General features: G+C 36.1%; 1 protein-coding gene across 1 annotated transcript; it reads right to left on the reverse strand.

Annotated features, from left to right (window-relative positions):
- Window positions 1-301: 301 nt before the first annotated feature.
- On the reverse strand, window positions 302-7780 carry LOC148957548 (FMRFamide receptor-like). The gene is made up of 2 exons (XM_089115162.1): window positions 7331-7780; window positions 302-2422 (listed from the first exon to the last, which is right to left on the reverse strand). Exons 1-2 carry the CDS (start codon window positions 7331-7333, stop codon window positions 1379-1381), a joined length of 1047 nt encoding a protein of 348 aa, XP_088971288.1. The 5' UTR covers window positions 7334-7780; the 3' UTR covers window positions 302-1378.
- Window positions 7781-13984: the final 6204 nt, after the last annotated feature.

Below are 13984 nucleotides of genomic sequence, written 5' to 3' on the forward strand. Positions count from 1 at the left end.
ATTCCTCCCTCTGCCGCCGTCCATGATTAATGACTTTTGCCGAAGCTAAATTGAGTCCTGAGCTTGATAAAATCTGATATCGTGCCTATGTGAAGCTTTGCATATAGGACAAAAGTTTCCACGAGCTCCCTAAACTCTCCCCGTAATTCCCAGCCCCATCCCATCCGTGTCAAAAGAGTCAGCAGGATTTCTTTTTTCTTACGCTTCCACGACCACTTCCGATCGACTAGGTTTATATGATTAACTAACACATTTTTGAAAGGCTGTGATTATTGGGACAAAAGGACGCTAAAATCTATAAAAAAGAAGGCAAGTCAACCAATAAACGAATACTTGATTTTAACTTCATACTTTCTGTTATAATGCAAAGAATAATACAGCATTGACAAATGTAATGCAATGAATAAATTAAATTTGCATAATGAAATTTTAGCTTACAGAATACAAGAGGTATAATCAGTAATTAAATACAAAGGGTATATACGCTTTTTTCTTTCTGGACTGTATACATGAATAAACCGATCCACAAATACAGGAACGTGGTGTTAAATTTACTATAATGAAACAGGAACTGAACTTTTAAAGGAAGATCTATTTAAGGCCATGATTTGGGAGCGGTCGGGTTTCCACAAAAGTTTGGAAAATTGGCTAATGGTGAAAAAAAAGGCTGGTAAAGTTATGGAAGAACCAACCCCAAATGGTCTTGATATCGAAGTTTTAACAACAAATCTGTTATAAAAGAAAATTATTGCAATTTTGATCGATTGGATAGAGGTATCATAATCTTCTTATGAGCAAAATTTATAGATGAGAGGCATTGCACTTTTACTGAACAAATTGTTTTTTAATCTAGAAATCTAGAAAAAAGTCCCTAGAATCATTCCAATAATCCCCATACTCTTACCAATTATACCGAAACTCATGATGAAACCTCATGAAATGGAATACAACTATGTACAGTAATTTAATGTTCAAAAGCACTTCAAGTTTAAGTACCAGTTTGAAAAGAAAGCAACATAATATTATGATAAAGCGTAACTTAAACAATGCTGGTTTAAGAATGCACTCTTTTGATATTTAAAGGTTTTAAACAAACGTATATGACTGAAACATAATGTTTGCATTGGAATGAACATGCAATTTCTTGGCCTGCAGTAAGCTACTCAAGTGAAGCGTACAAACTCACCTTTCACTTTGCTCATACGCATGCAACTAAAGACAAAGGACTACTTTTTTGTTAGTTCAGAGAAATGACAATGAGACTGATTATGAACGTGACTTATTGAATTCATTGGTACGTTTTTTCAATTTAAACGCGCGTAAAAAACTTTTTTCTATCAGTTTTCAGCGTCAGAGTGCATTCCTGTGCCCTAAATGCTCAAATGGATGATTCTTTTTTACCACTAGATAATGTAAATGTCTGTTTCACACTTTTTTCGCTTGATTCAGTTGTTTGATCTGGATAAACAACGCTGGCATGACTATGATACAGCTTCAAGACTTCTTTCCTGAACGCAGAGCCAGTGACGCAATAAAGGAGCCAGTTGATAGAAGAATTGATGACGATTCCGAGCTTAGCGACTGCAAAGGACTGATCGACAGTGTCCCAGTTGCTGTCTTGAGTAGTGTATCCAACCATCCAAAGACACTGGCTAACGCACTGCCAGCCAAGCAAAAAGATGAACGAGAAGGTGACGAAGAGAAGCATCCTTGTGATCTGGTGCTGTTGTTTGACTCGTTCTTGTCTTTTGCCCTCAGCTCCAGCAAAAATGTTGCTTGAAATCTCCGCACGTTGCTTCATAGACCAAATGATGCATCCATTCAGAGACAAAATACCAAACCATGGCACAAGGACAAGGAACATGCAGTGAATCCAAAACTCATATTGAGCACTGCCTCCAGTTTTGGCGAACGCTGTTTCTATAATAGTGGATGTTCCGTTGACCGATCCTGGGTTGTAGTTAAAAAAATGTGGTATATTGACAATGAATGACATAATGAGGATGATACCAATGCTTCCTACAGTGCGCAATGGACTGCAAAGGGCTTTTGCTTTCAAGGGTACTTTGACTATAACATACCGGCTTACAGTGACACCAACAAGCAGCCAAATACTGGAGACGATGAAAAAATAAAGGAAAGGAAATCCGATGTATGAATAGAACACGGCATATGCATAGTTCGTTGTTATGGATGGTATTGCAGAAGGAATGGCATTGGTGAGGATGAAAAAGAACAGGAGCAAGCAATCGACTGTTCCCAGTGCAATTAAATAGATACTTGTTGAGGAACTGCTATCGATCCGCTTCTTCAACAATCGAAACCAAACGTAGACGGAGAGTGCGTTGCCAACCAAGCCAAGTATGCTTATTGTGATCCCCAGTGGAACGCTTGACACCCAGTGCATCAAAATGTTTTTACCCTAGAATATGAATGATGACGGTGAAAATACAATAAGAGAATTAACACATAAAACAATGACATTTCAGCAACAAGCTTGACGTTTTTAATAATGCAACTCAAATATGTGATTTATATCGAGAAAATAGCGTTGAGTAAAGTCATGAATTTTCAATAAGTTGATTGCCACTCTCCTTTGAAAAGAAACAAAAACTTATGGTAGATTTTTGTAGAAATTAAACCCCCCAACCATAAACAGAATTTAAGCGAAGGAGATAGCTGGGTCACTGAGCTTCAAACAGTGTAAAATGTGCAAAGAGAGGGAGTATAAGAAAAAGGTCATTTTGTAAGACCAATCTTTGCTAACTTTGCAAAACTAATATTTCAGTAAAAATAAATTTATCCTTATTTAGGAAAAACTCATACCCAGTATTTAAGATGAAACTTTTTCTCAGAGTATGCAAAAATAAACAATGTAAACAAACCATGAGAGGAACTTGGAAATGCCTAAAAAATTTTTGATATCTTAAACTTCTGTGCATGTCATTGTAAATTATAAATGTTGTCTGAAAATGTACAAAGGAAAAACATATTCTTTTAACAACGAACGGTAACAGTTTTAACCAAATGTTGCCTGTCTGGTGATCCGATATCACCTGACCTAAATTTGCCAGTGTAAGTTATAAAAAAACTCCTGACATAATATCATTGCCTCCGACTCTGATTTTCAATAGCTTTTTGTGAAAATGGATGACTTTTCCATGCAGCATTTTGAAGGAACTGAAGCTTAACAGTAGAACTATTTTGTGAACTTCAATTGTCCTTGAAATTCCAGGGGTATCTCCTTCAGCGCATCGCTCTAAACCTTTAGATGCATGCTATTCCATTCAAAATATGGTTGGCATATGGAGCAAAGCGCTCTGCATTTTCTATATTTACTCTATCGAAATTCACATCCAGAAAAAAAAGGTATAGGGCACCCACTTGTGATTGTAAACTTCTGTTAAGAACGGACAAAACGAGTTAATGAAATAACAGATGAACTAAGATGTTGAACATTTATGAAATAAAATAACCGTGCCTGGTATATCCTAATGAGATAGCTCCCAAGCAAAAGAGGGTTATAATTTATTTTGTTCGTGTGAGAGTCGAACATTATATGACCAATTGGCGTGACGGACTGAGAGACCTGAAGGAAATGAGAGAATCCGAGTTCATATGTGATGAAACACTTTTCATAAGCAAAAGATGAACAGCATAGATTAACCATGATCACCAATTATATGATATATGCAGAAATAGTTTCATGCTCAGCTACAAAATCTGCTTTTAAAAATAGTACGAGCTACGAGTTAAATCTGGGCTATCGTTTTTGTTTTTCGGTAAGCGATACGTTCTTGCACTTGATAGGTTATTACTGAAGGTTCACGTTTTAAAGGTCAGTGATTTTCAAGATAAAGATGAAGAAATAATAAGGCTTATACCCATAGAATCTGCACCACTAGTTTGCAGATCTCAACCAGAACCTGTTTTAACTGAACTCGAAACAAAATTTGTTCCGTTGGAGAGATACTTAGATCGTGTTGAGGTGAACTAAGGAAATAGATATATAAACACGAGGAGCGTTTATCGAAGTTGAGCAGTGTGGAGGAGAAGCGGAGCTGTATCAACAAAAACTTTGTCTGCGACTTTATGGAGGGTGAAGCTGCTAAAAAAGGTCAATGATGATTTCAAAGACAAAGGAAAAGCCAATTGTTTTGCCATAGTGGATGTATGTTGTTTTTCATTGAAGCTTTATGCACACTATGAAATTTGTGCGAAAATTTCGACCAGTAGATGACTGGGATAACGTAAAAGCAGTTCGTAGATTATCTTCAAATTCAATGGCTGATGCTAAAGAAAACTACTATCAAAATTTAATCAGAAACTTCCGACCCTTATACCGGTACAAAATCATTATGATATTCGCTAAATAGGCCAGCTGGTAACACAAAACGCTCCAAAATTTTTGGCTACTTGAACTTTTCGTTTATAACTTTGAAAGAAAGCGAATGTGTCAAATGACTATATCGTAGCACAGAATTGCTCAATAGAAACAACGAGTAGGCTGCCCAGTTTTGTTCCAATTGCTGTGTCACCTCTACAGTCTTACACTATGAATAGGGAAATGGTACTAAACCACATTTGAGCACTTAATTCCTGCAAAGTCAATGGGTATGATAAGGTTTCTGTTGTTATGGTTAAGTTATGTGATGATGCAATCGTCAAACCTTTTATATATGATATTTGGCAGGTACATAGAGACTAGAACTTACCCCTCTCTATGGAAGAATGCAAACGTTGTTCAAATTCATAATATGGGGAGTCGGAAAAGTAAGCAAAGAAGCAACTTGCTTATGCATTCTATGATTATTTGTGATATATCATCCAATACTAAATTACAATAGCATATCACTAGTTAAATTTCTTACAAAACTACGTTACACAAGACGATATCGCAAGAAGCACAAGCTTGTGTGCATTGGATGATTTACCAAGTGAAGCAACACGTGCACTATTCCTGGATCCATCGAAGGCATTCGCTAGGATATGGCATTAAGGACTCCTTCGCAAGCTAAAATGTAGTGAATGTCAATTGCGATGGTAATATGGAGTCAATAGCGATGTAGAAGACGTTCAAAAAGTTGCTGTAGTATCTTTTTATGAAAATGGCTTTGAAAAAAGCAAACATTTTACAGCATACTTAAAGCTTTTTCGTCTGACACTCCTCAGAGCATAAAACGTCAGAATAGGTTCCGAAAAAACACGATGGACAATATTTTACATTCTTCTTATCTTTTTATGGTGTTCAGATTATTGCTTTTTTATCGCGCATTGTAATACCAGTGTCTTGGTGTATTTTGGCATGATATTTGTTTTATGTTTGGTTGCTTTATGTACACGTTTGGATTTAGGAGACCAACCTTAATTACACACCTGTATTTGTATCTACAAGTAACATATGAATTGTCAAGATCTTCTTAGAATCACTCTGGCAGGCTGCAGATGAAACTTCACAGCCATTCTCAATTTAACATTTTCCGCATTTTGCAAAAACACACGCATTATTGATATTGTAATTGGTGATCAGATCAGAACTTGTGTTGGTGATCAGAACATTGAAATGATCACCAACACAAGATACTTAGGTGTTCAGATAGACAGTAAGCTCAACTGGGACAAGCATATCGATACTATCAAGACCAAGGCTAATCGAGCCCTTGGACTTATTAAGTATTCTAAGAAATATCTTCCATCTGACATCCTCAACAAAATGTATAGAGGAATTGTTGAGCCCCATTTGAGCTACTGTTGTTCCGTTTGGGGCTGCTGTAATGAATCAAAGCTTGACGTGTTGCAAAAAATCCAAAATAGAGCTGCCAGAATTGTAACTAGCAGCCCATACGATGCCTCTGCTGCTCCGATAATTCAGAATCTTGGCTGGTTAACCATCAGAAATCTTGTAAGAAAGGAGACAGCCACGCTAACTTACAAATCTCTAAATATGCTTGCACCAGACTATTTGAGAAAATTATTCGAAAAATGTTCGGATGATAGAGAACGGTTTCTGCGTTCATCAGAAACTGATCTTAAGATACCGCTGCTAAGAACAATAAATGGCCAAAAGGCTTTTTCTTATCGCGGTCCAAAACTGTGGAATAATCTAGAAAGGGCTACCAAATTGGCCCCCTCCCTGAAAACCTTCAAAGAACAACTATAGTCGGGGACAACTTTTATTTCATCTTTACGTTCACTTTTTATAGCCTTAGTATTATTAGATATTGTAAATTAGGTTTGATTGGTAAATTTCTTTTGTTACTAGTATTTTAACATAGTTATTAGCTCTTATTTTATTCTTTTAAACAGGTCAGGTTGAAAAACATATGTATGAACCTTTAACCTGTATAAATATTATAAAATGAAAAAAAAAAAATATAAATTAACCAGCAATGGGTATTGTAATTTTCCAGGACTAGTTTTGGTTATTGACGGCCCTTATCTTACCTTCCTGTTTGAATAAAATTTACAAATGAAGTGCAATAGTGGACCTCCTTGATGTGGTTGGCAATTTTTATTTTTCAGCATCTCATTCTTCTAATCTCTTACAACTTCACAACCGTTTGATTCCTTGTACCTTCACACGGAGAAAAATTGAATTCCGGCACAACCTTCCCCTTAATGCAAACGAGGAAACGAGAGCAAACGTTCTAGGAACTATGATATTTGACTGATTCTGGCAGCAGTCTTATTGATAACGTATAAACCATAAACATATCATTATTCAACTTCAAAAGAAGTATGGTATACTATTTATGGCATTCGATTCTTATTTCATCGAAGCCTCTCCCTTGACAATGTCATCTTGAATTAAAATCAAAATTTAAACATTTTTAATTGATATTCAAACATTTTTAATTGATGTTAAAAACAAAGTCTTATTCAATGACTCTAATTATTCCTTTGAGTTTTTAGAAAAGTGTGATAGAATTTATAGAAAAGCTTTTTGTGTTATGCTTTATGTTTTAATCTTTAAAAATCTAGTGCCTCGGGAAGTTTGGCGTTGTAAGCATCCATCCACTGAAAGGAACCGATTCATTGAAATTTCATGTGCTCTTTGATTTTTGGTGCTTCTGCTATATTGATCAATTAGTCACATTATTTTTTACAGCTGTAATGTGCAAAATATCGTAATACAATTAATTGAAAGGGAGACAATTCGTTTTCAAAGAATGCCTACCTGATTTTATCTTTTTTTCGAAAAGGAACAGACGCTAAAGTTTAAAATAGTAATAAGGAGCCTCTTGTTCTAAAATACGGTAACAGTGTTATGTTTGCATTACATATAAATAAAAACTTAAGACTGTTGCTTCCTTTAGATGGAGATACATACCATTTTCTGCTGCGGTTAATAGATGCTGTCTTCTTGAAATACCTCTCTTAATGCTAACGAAGAAGATTGTCATGAACCAACCTAAAGGAATTGGAGCGACTGGCCGTGGCTGGCTCCACTGAAGCGATATTTATAGAGAATCTTAAAACTTTCACGTGATCAGTCAACTTAGCATGTGGGAAATGAACACGTTAGCAGCCGCTTGTTTCACAATCGCAACTTTACATACCAAAAGGGCTCGGCTGCATTATGAATTATTGAATAGATCAAGGTCATTTATTTGGGATTATGATTGGACCTTGCAAAAGCAAGTTGTGCTACACTAGAATTTTTTGTTCAGAAATGAAAAACATTTTATTTACACTATAAGCTGTACACTGAGTTGCCCCAAGATCGAATCTTTTAATTATAGCTGTAATGGACTACCTGCCTTTACACTTATTACTCAGACTCTTGTCCTCCGATTTTTTGAAATTTTTCGTTTGCTCTGTATCCAGTGGCGTATGAATGAATAAATAATGATACAAACTCATATTTCGCGAGAATTTCTCATATCATCTTGACCTGGACTTAAAGTCACTTGAGTATCGTATGGGGTTGTACAGTGACGTCTAGACGAATAGCTATCAACGAATAAAAAGATGAATCGCTTGACATTGATTAAGATTCAATATGCATACGAGCAGAAAAGTTTTGCAAGTTATATTCAACATGAAACGCCAAAATCTCATAAACTGCAAGGCGTGAAAGAAGCCGACCACGACGTAAAATATTTTATAGAATACAGGATGCATAATATTGTTCTTGATTCATTAGTGATTGATTCATTAGTGATTGATTCATTAGTGATTGATTCATTAGTGATTGATTCATTAGTGATTGATTCATTAGTGATTGATTCATTAGTGATTGATTCATTAGTGATTGATTCATTAGTGATTGATTCATTAGTGATTGATTCATTAGTGATTGATTCATTAGTGATTGATTCATTAGTGATTGATTCATTAGTGATTGATTCATTAGTGATTGATTCATTAGTGATTGATTCATTAGTGATTGATTCATTAGTGATTGATTCATTAGTGATTGATTCATTAGTGATTGATTCATTAGTGATTGATTCATTAGTGATTGATTCATTAGTGATTGATTCATTAGTGATTGATTCATTAGTGATTGATTCATTAGTGATTGATTCATTAGTGATTGATTCATTAGTGATTGATTCATTAGTGATTGATTCATTAGTGATTGATTCATTAGTGATTGATTCATTAGTGATTGATTCATTAGTGATTGATTCATTAGTGATTGATTCATTAGTGATTGATTCATTAGTGATTGATTCATTGACTGCCCAAAGGCCTACTTTAAAAGATTAATTTTTTTTCTACAGAAACTTTAACAACTTATCCGGTGGCGATTAAATTCTGATTAACTTCTTCTTCTGCTTAAATTAAGGTTACTGTAAACATTTTAGACACGATAATTGGTTTTCTCTCCCTAAAACTGTTAACGGAATCGAATTTAACTATACATCATTCGATGTGATGATTCCAACTGTATCAAAATAATTTGCAAATGTTGTAAAATTATACTTTCAGTAAAATTAGGGAAATTTATTGCTTAAATGTGTGTACCACCTTCGAAAGCTATTTTCTATTCTTCCGTTTGAGGTAAAAAATCTGACTTACCGTATTCCCTCGATAGAGTGCCCGGGGCGCTCATTTAAAAGTCCGCCTTTGAAGGTAGGCGTTCTTTCGAGGGGGGCGCTCATTTACAAATCTGCCTTTTTTGGGGTGCTCACTTCATTTCGTAGACTTACAGACCCAATCTTTCCCTATAAAAGGAAGGAACTTCCTAGCCATTCAGATTTCTTTGTAGAAAATATGCCTGTAGCCAGACCTCCAACACATGATATAACGTGCTTTATTTGAGTAGTTTCGTTTGTATTGTTTCCATTCTCTTCGTTATCGTCGGCAAATCGTTATTATAGGGGGGCGCTCATTCGAGTGGGGGCGCTAGTTTGAAAATATTCATTTAGGATAGGCGCTCTTTCGAGGGGGGAGGGCGCTAATTCGAAGAAATACGGTATTTCAGCAGAAATCACAGAACCTAAGCTACCAAAGTGCGTCTCAGATTTTTCAATTTTTTCCTTCTTGAAACTATACCCTGTCAAAAATTGCTAAATAAATTTTCTACCCCTCATAGCTGTATTTGGCTATAAAAGAAGGACCAGAGCAAATGCAAGAACTTTGAGACACATTTTCCTTACACGACATCAGTCCTGGTCGTGGGAAGATTTTTGAGCCATTCGATTGGTTCCTTGGGTACAAAATAGCTTTTTGCACCTGTATGTAGAGGAATTGAGAGTCCGGAGAAAACGTGATTTGCTGATGGCACTTGAAAGGTAAACTTATAAACCACAGTGTAATCTGACACTGGCATACATGGGATACATGGACGTGCCATGCGATTGTAACTAGTTATTGTAAATGAGACATGCAACCACAACCGCCAAGCAACGATAGGCAGCTTAACAGGTCGATAGATTTTCAGACCTGAACTAAAAACGTTGATGATGGAATTTCTTTCATTTTCAAAATTTCTGTTAGTCTCAAACATGGTATCATTGTTTGCCCTGGAACGATCGGCTAGTAAAATGAGATGAAATCGAAAAATGGATGGTTTTATACAGAAAGTGTTTAACGTAACTTTAACCAGGCCGTTGTTGCCAATACGCTTCAATGAATAGAAGAAGTAGAGAAATGCTTGACATCTTGAAATACTTTTGAAAGGGATTGTAAATACTGTTGCACCGTTTGGAATACTGTAGTCAGAGATGCTGCTCGCTTATCTATGCCAACTTCGGTGTACATAACTTCAGCATCGTGTTTAACATGTATTATGTATCTTTCATCATTCTCTCTAGGCTCAAACTGATAGAATTTGCCTTTTATCTAATATAATGCTCTATAAAATACCACAAAACTTTCTTTATAAAGTTATTGAAAAGAAAAGGAATCGATTGCACAATGCATTGATTTTTATCTCAACTGCTGTCATGCCTCTACCAGTGTGCAGTTTTTTGCTATAACTGCACATCTGGACAAGTGGACCTGTAATTCTGGAGGAATAACTCTATGAAGTGGAACACTTTCTGACAAAATGTGAGTTTTTTGACATATTGAATATGACATCTTCTATGAAAGGTAAAGTTGCGACCACGAAGCAGCTATTCTGGCAGCAGATGTCACAAATCGCCAATCAAAGTCGTTACAGCGAAAGATCGGATTTTAAAGTGGTGATCTCCAAGCGTTTCCTATTGTGAAAAAAAGATGTTTGATTATCATTCACTAAAGTTGTGTTGTTTGCTTTTTCTTTGGTAAATTATCAACACAGTGTAGTAGTGCAAGCTCTAATGGAAGTGAAATGGAAAATACTTTTAGCACTTGCTTTCTAGCTCAGGCCATTCCCTTTGATTAGAGTTTCTCGGGTATCCTTGTCTCTCTCCCAATAAACAGCAAGCAAGTATACTGGCGACAGTGTTACCAGCATCCCTTAAGATGACACAAAAATTATAAAAAAAAATTGTAGAGCTTTTCATCTGACACATTGAAGAGTATTGTGTCTCCTTTCTGTTGATTGCTCATTTTTAAAAGCTCCTATGTATACATTTTTACATCCATTTTATTGCCTTCCATGTTCTGCTCGTTGGTCCTTTAGCTTTCCGTTATTCGTTTTTAGAGGATTTTTTCGGTGGATAACAAGAAGAAGTTGAATGTATCAAAAGAAGATTTGCTGAGTTTCTGAATTCAACTCAAACTTCTATGAATAAAATTTCCCTAAAGAGGTTTAATCAGTTAATTTTTTGGAACGGTGTTCTCATTGAAAAGTGGTTTGGCAAGCTTTTAAGGGGGTATAGTTCCGAAAAGAATTTGGTCGAAAGGCCCCATGGAAACGAGCAGTTGAGGAAATGCATATACTGACCTTGATCCATCTGGCTCTCAGGAAATGCAGTTTTGATGGTCAATGATGTGGTAACAAGACAATGATTTACATTATAGAAACCAAACACACCTCAGTTGAATTTGGAAAAGTAAAATCTACATTGCATAAAATTCTAGAGCTACGAAGAATAATGATTACCTGTCCTATGCAAAGTCTCCGTTGCCGTACAGAAACAGCTGCAAAAGTATTAAGAGAACTGTACAAGGACGCCTGCATTACGGGGGCCGTCACATACGTTGTATGAATTGGCAGCAACAGTTCGGGCATTTTTGCTAATTTTCAAATAAGAGGCCATCATACCTAAGGGTCTGTTTACATGAAGTAGGCTAGCCCACTTGAGTGCTATGAAATCAGGGCATGATCACCAGCTGTCAAACAAATTTCAGGCGGACTTGAGATTTCGCTTCGTTCTCCAACTTTTGGTAAAGCAATTCTTTGTCAATAACCTGATGCTTTATTGCGCACAATTGAAATAGCCTCCTTTGACCCTAGTAACGGTCTCATTTTACTGCCTTGACTTTGCAGATCCGTATCCACCCGTTTACACGGCGCCGATGAAGGAGAGATCTAAATGGATTTGATTTCTAATCGTACCTAAAAGGGTACGGATCTCTCCCAGAAAAGATATGGAACAGATCTCTACGGATCCGTTCCCGTGTAAACGGGACCTAAATTCAGTATACTTTTGGGAGCAGGAGTTAGACAGGAAATATAAATTACATAGATGAAGGAAAACAAGCTATGTACTCTACAAATAGGCAAGTAAATTTTGCAAGCGCCATATTGGAATGTTTCTAATAAATGACTTAAATCATTGCGCATAGTTTGAGAGTTGCAACTAGCGCAACTGCCTGGAAGTCTTTGAAGTTTTGGAAGTTTTGTTGGGAGCAATATCAATTAAAATTCATTTCCTGGAAAATTAGTGTGAATATTCTTTAAAAGTTAAAAGGTTGTTATTATGCAAACCTTGATAGTGATTCACACAAGTCTCAATTATTAAAAATTAAATACTGTAAAGATCACTAACATTTACCAATCGACGAAAAAATTGACATCATTGAAAAAGGTTGATTCGTTCTGATTCGTTCCTGGACGATCTACACATTTGCAGAGACGACGAACCCAATTGCAAATAGAGGCAATGCAAATTACCTTCTTTAGTATGATATAATCAAGAGCCCTCTTCTTCCACGATTGATGCAATTTTAATAGTTCCTTGAATTAGTATTTGCAAGAGAGAAAGGTAAAATTTCAGTTTCATTCGACTGCCTCTATACAAATATGCTAATTTAACTATATCAAGAATTACAGACAGAACTACAGACAAAAACAAAGGAAAGGACATTATATGATGATTTATAGGACAAATTGATTAAAGGAGAAGTCCTCTAAATAGTTGGACCAGTCGAGAAAGAGCCCCTCTGCCTTACATGCAAAGAAACTAGATGGCCTCTAAAAACAAAAACTAAAAAATAAAGTGAAGATGTGCCTGAGCCAACTGCGTATCATTCCGTACCACTCCGCTTCTTTCTGTTTCGTCCCGTTTCGTTCACACAATGTTATCTCGCAATATGAAGCTGCCTTGTTATAGACTTTGCAGGGAATGCGCTGAATTTGATGAAAAGTATGGCGCAGTGATTTTGCACTACATATCGCAAGTTTTGTGACCAGAATGGATCGTCAAGCTTTGCTTGATCAAGGTGCTATTTTTAAGCTCAAAGAAATCTTATCAAAATTTTGTACATTTCTCAAAATGTTGTACCTGACCCTTGAAAGTGGTATCATCAGCGTGCTCGTTCAGCTATCTCAAGCTGGTCAAGAACTTTATGACTATCACACTAACTCATCACAGGCTCAAAGATCTCGCAGTGCTGAGCATCGAAAGTGATATTGCAGGAACCATTGACTTAGAGAGCATTATACAGGAAATTGGAAAAATAAAGCACCTTCGGTATTGCTCGAACTTCTAACTGCCATTAACTATCCAGCTAACGTTTAACATGTATCGAGTTCATATTGATAGTGAGGTGGATAAAAGTATTCTTCATTTCCTTTTTATTTAAGCAATTATGCATTATAATAAGAAAGGAGGACGTTTTCCAAGCAGTTTCTCGTTTGTCATTAATGCTCAGCTATTCATGTAAAATCAATGCCTGTAAGTTTGTAAGTTTTCTTAAAGTTCTCCCGGGCCCCAGTCAGCTTTCCATTGACTTCATGGAGCAATTGCCTCACACTGAAGACAAAAATGTACATGTGTACTTATGTATGCTCATGTGTACTCATGTGTGCTCGTTTCTTATATCTTATAAAATGACAGATGTTTAATGCTCAGCATTATCGCCTTATGCTTGCTCGCATTATTGCACGCTTGCATTAAGAATTTATTTTCGGCGTGACAGAGTACATTCAAAAATACGTATTTATTTTCTTTAATTCTAAATCTGCCACTGTTCATCACAGCAATAGGTATAGGTAAGTCTCTTACGGCGTTTGATAAAGATATATTTTCTTCTAAATATCGTGCTTTGAGAGAAAACCTTCAAAAATGGACCTATTTCTTTGATAAAATCTGAAATTTTTGCAGATGGCTATAAGTGATTGCTTTTTAATCTCCATTTTAATTAAGACGCCGCATAGTTT

This window comes from Rhopilema esculentum, chromosome 21 (genome assembly GCF_057945365.1).
Source record: "Rhopilema esculentum isolate cy_ngs chromosome 21, ASM5794536v1, whole genome shotgun sequence".
Lineage (NCBI taxonomy): Eukaryota > Metazoa > Cnidaria > Scyphozoa > Rhizostomeae > Rhizostomatidae > Rhopilema > Rhopilema esculentum.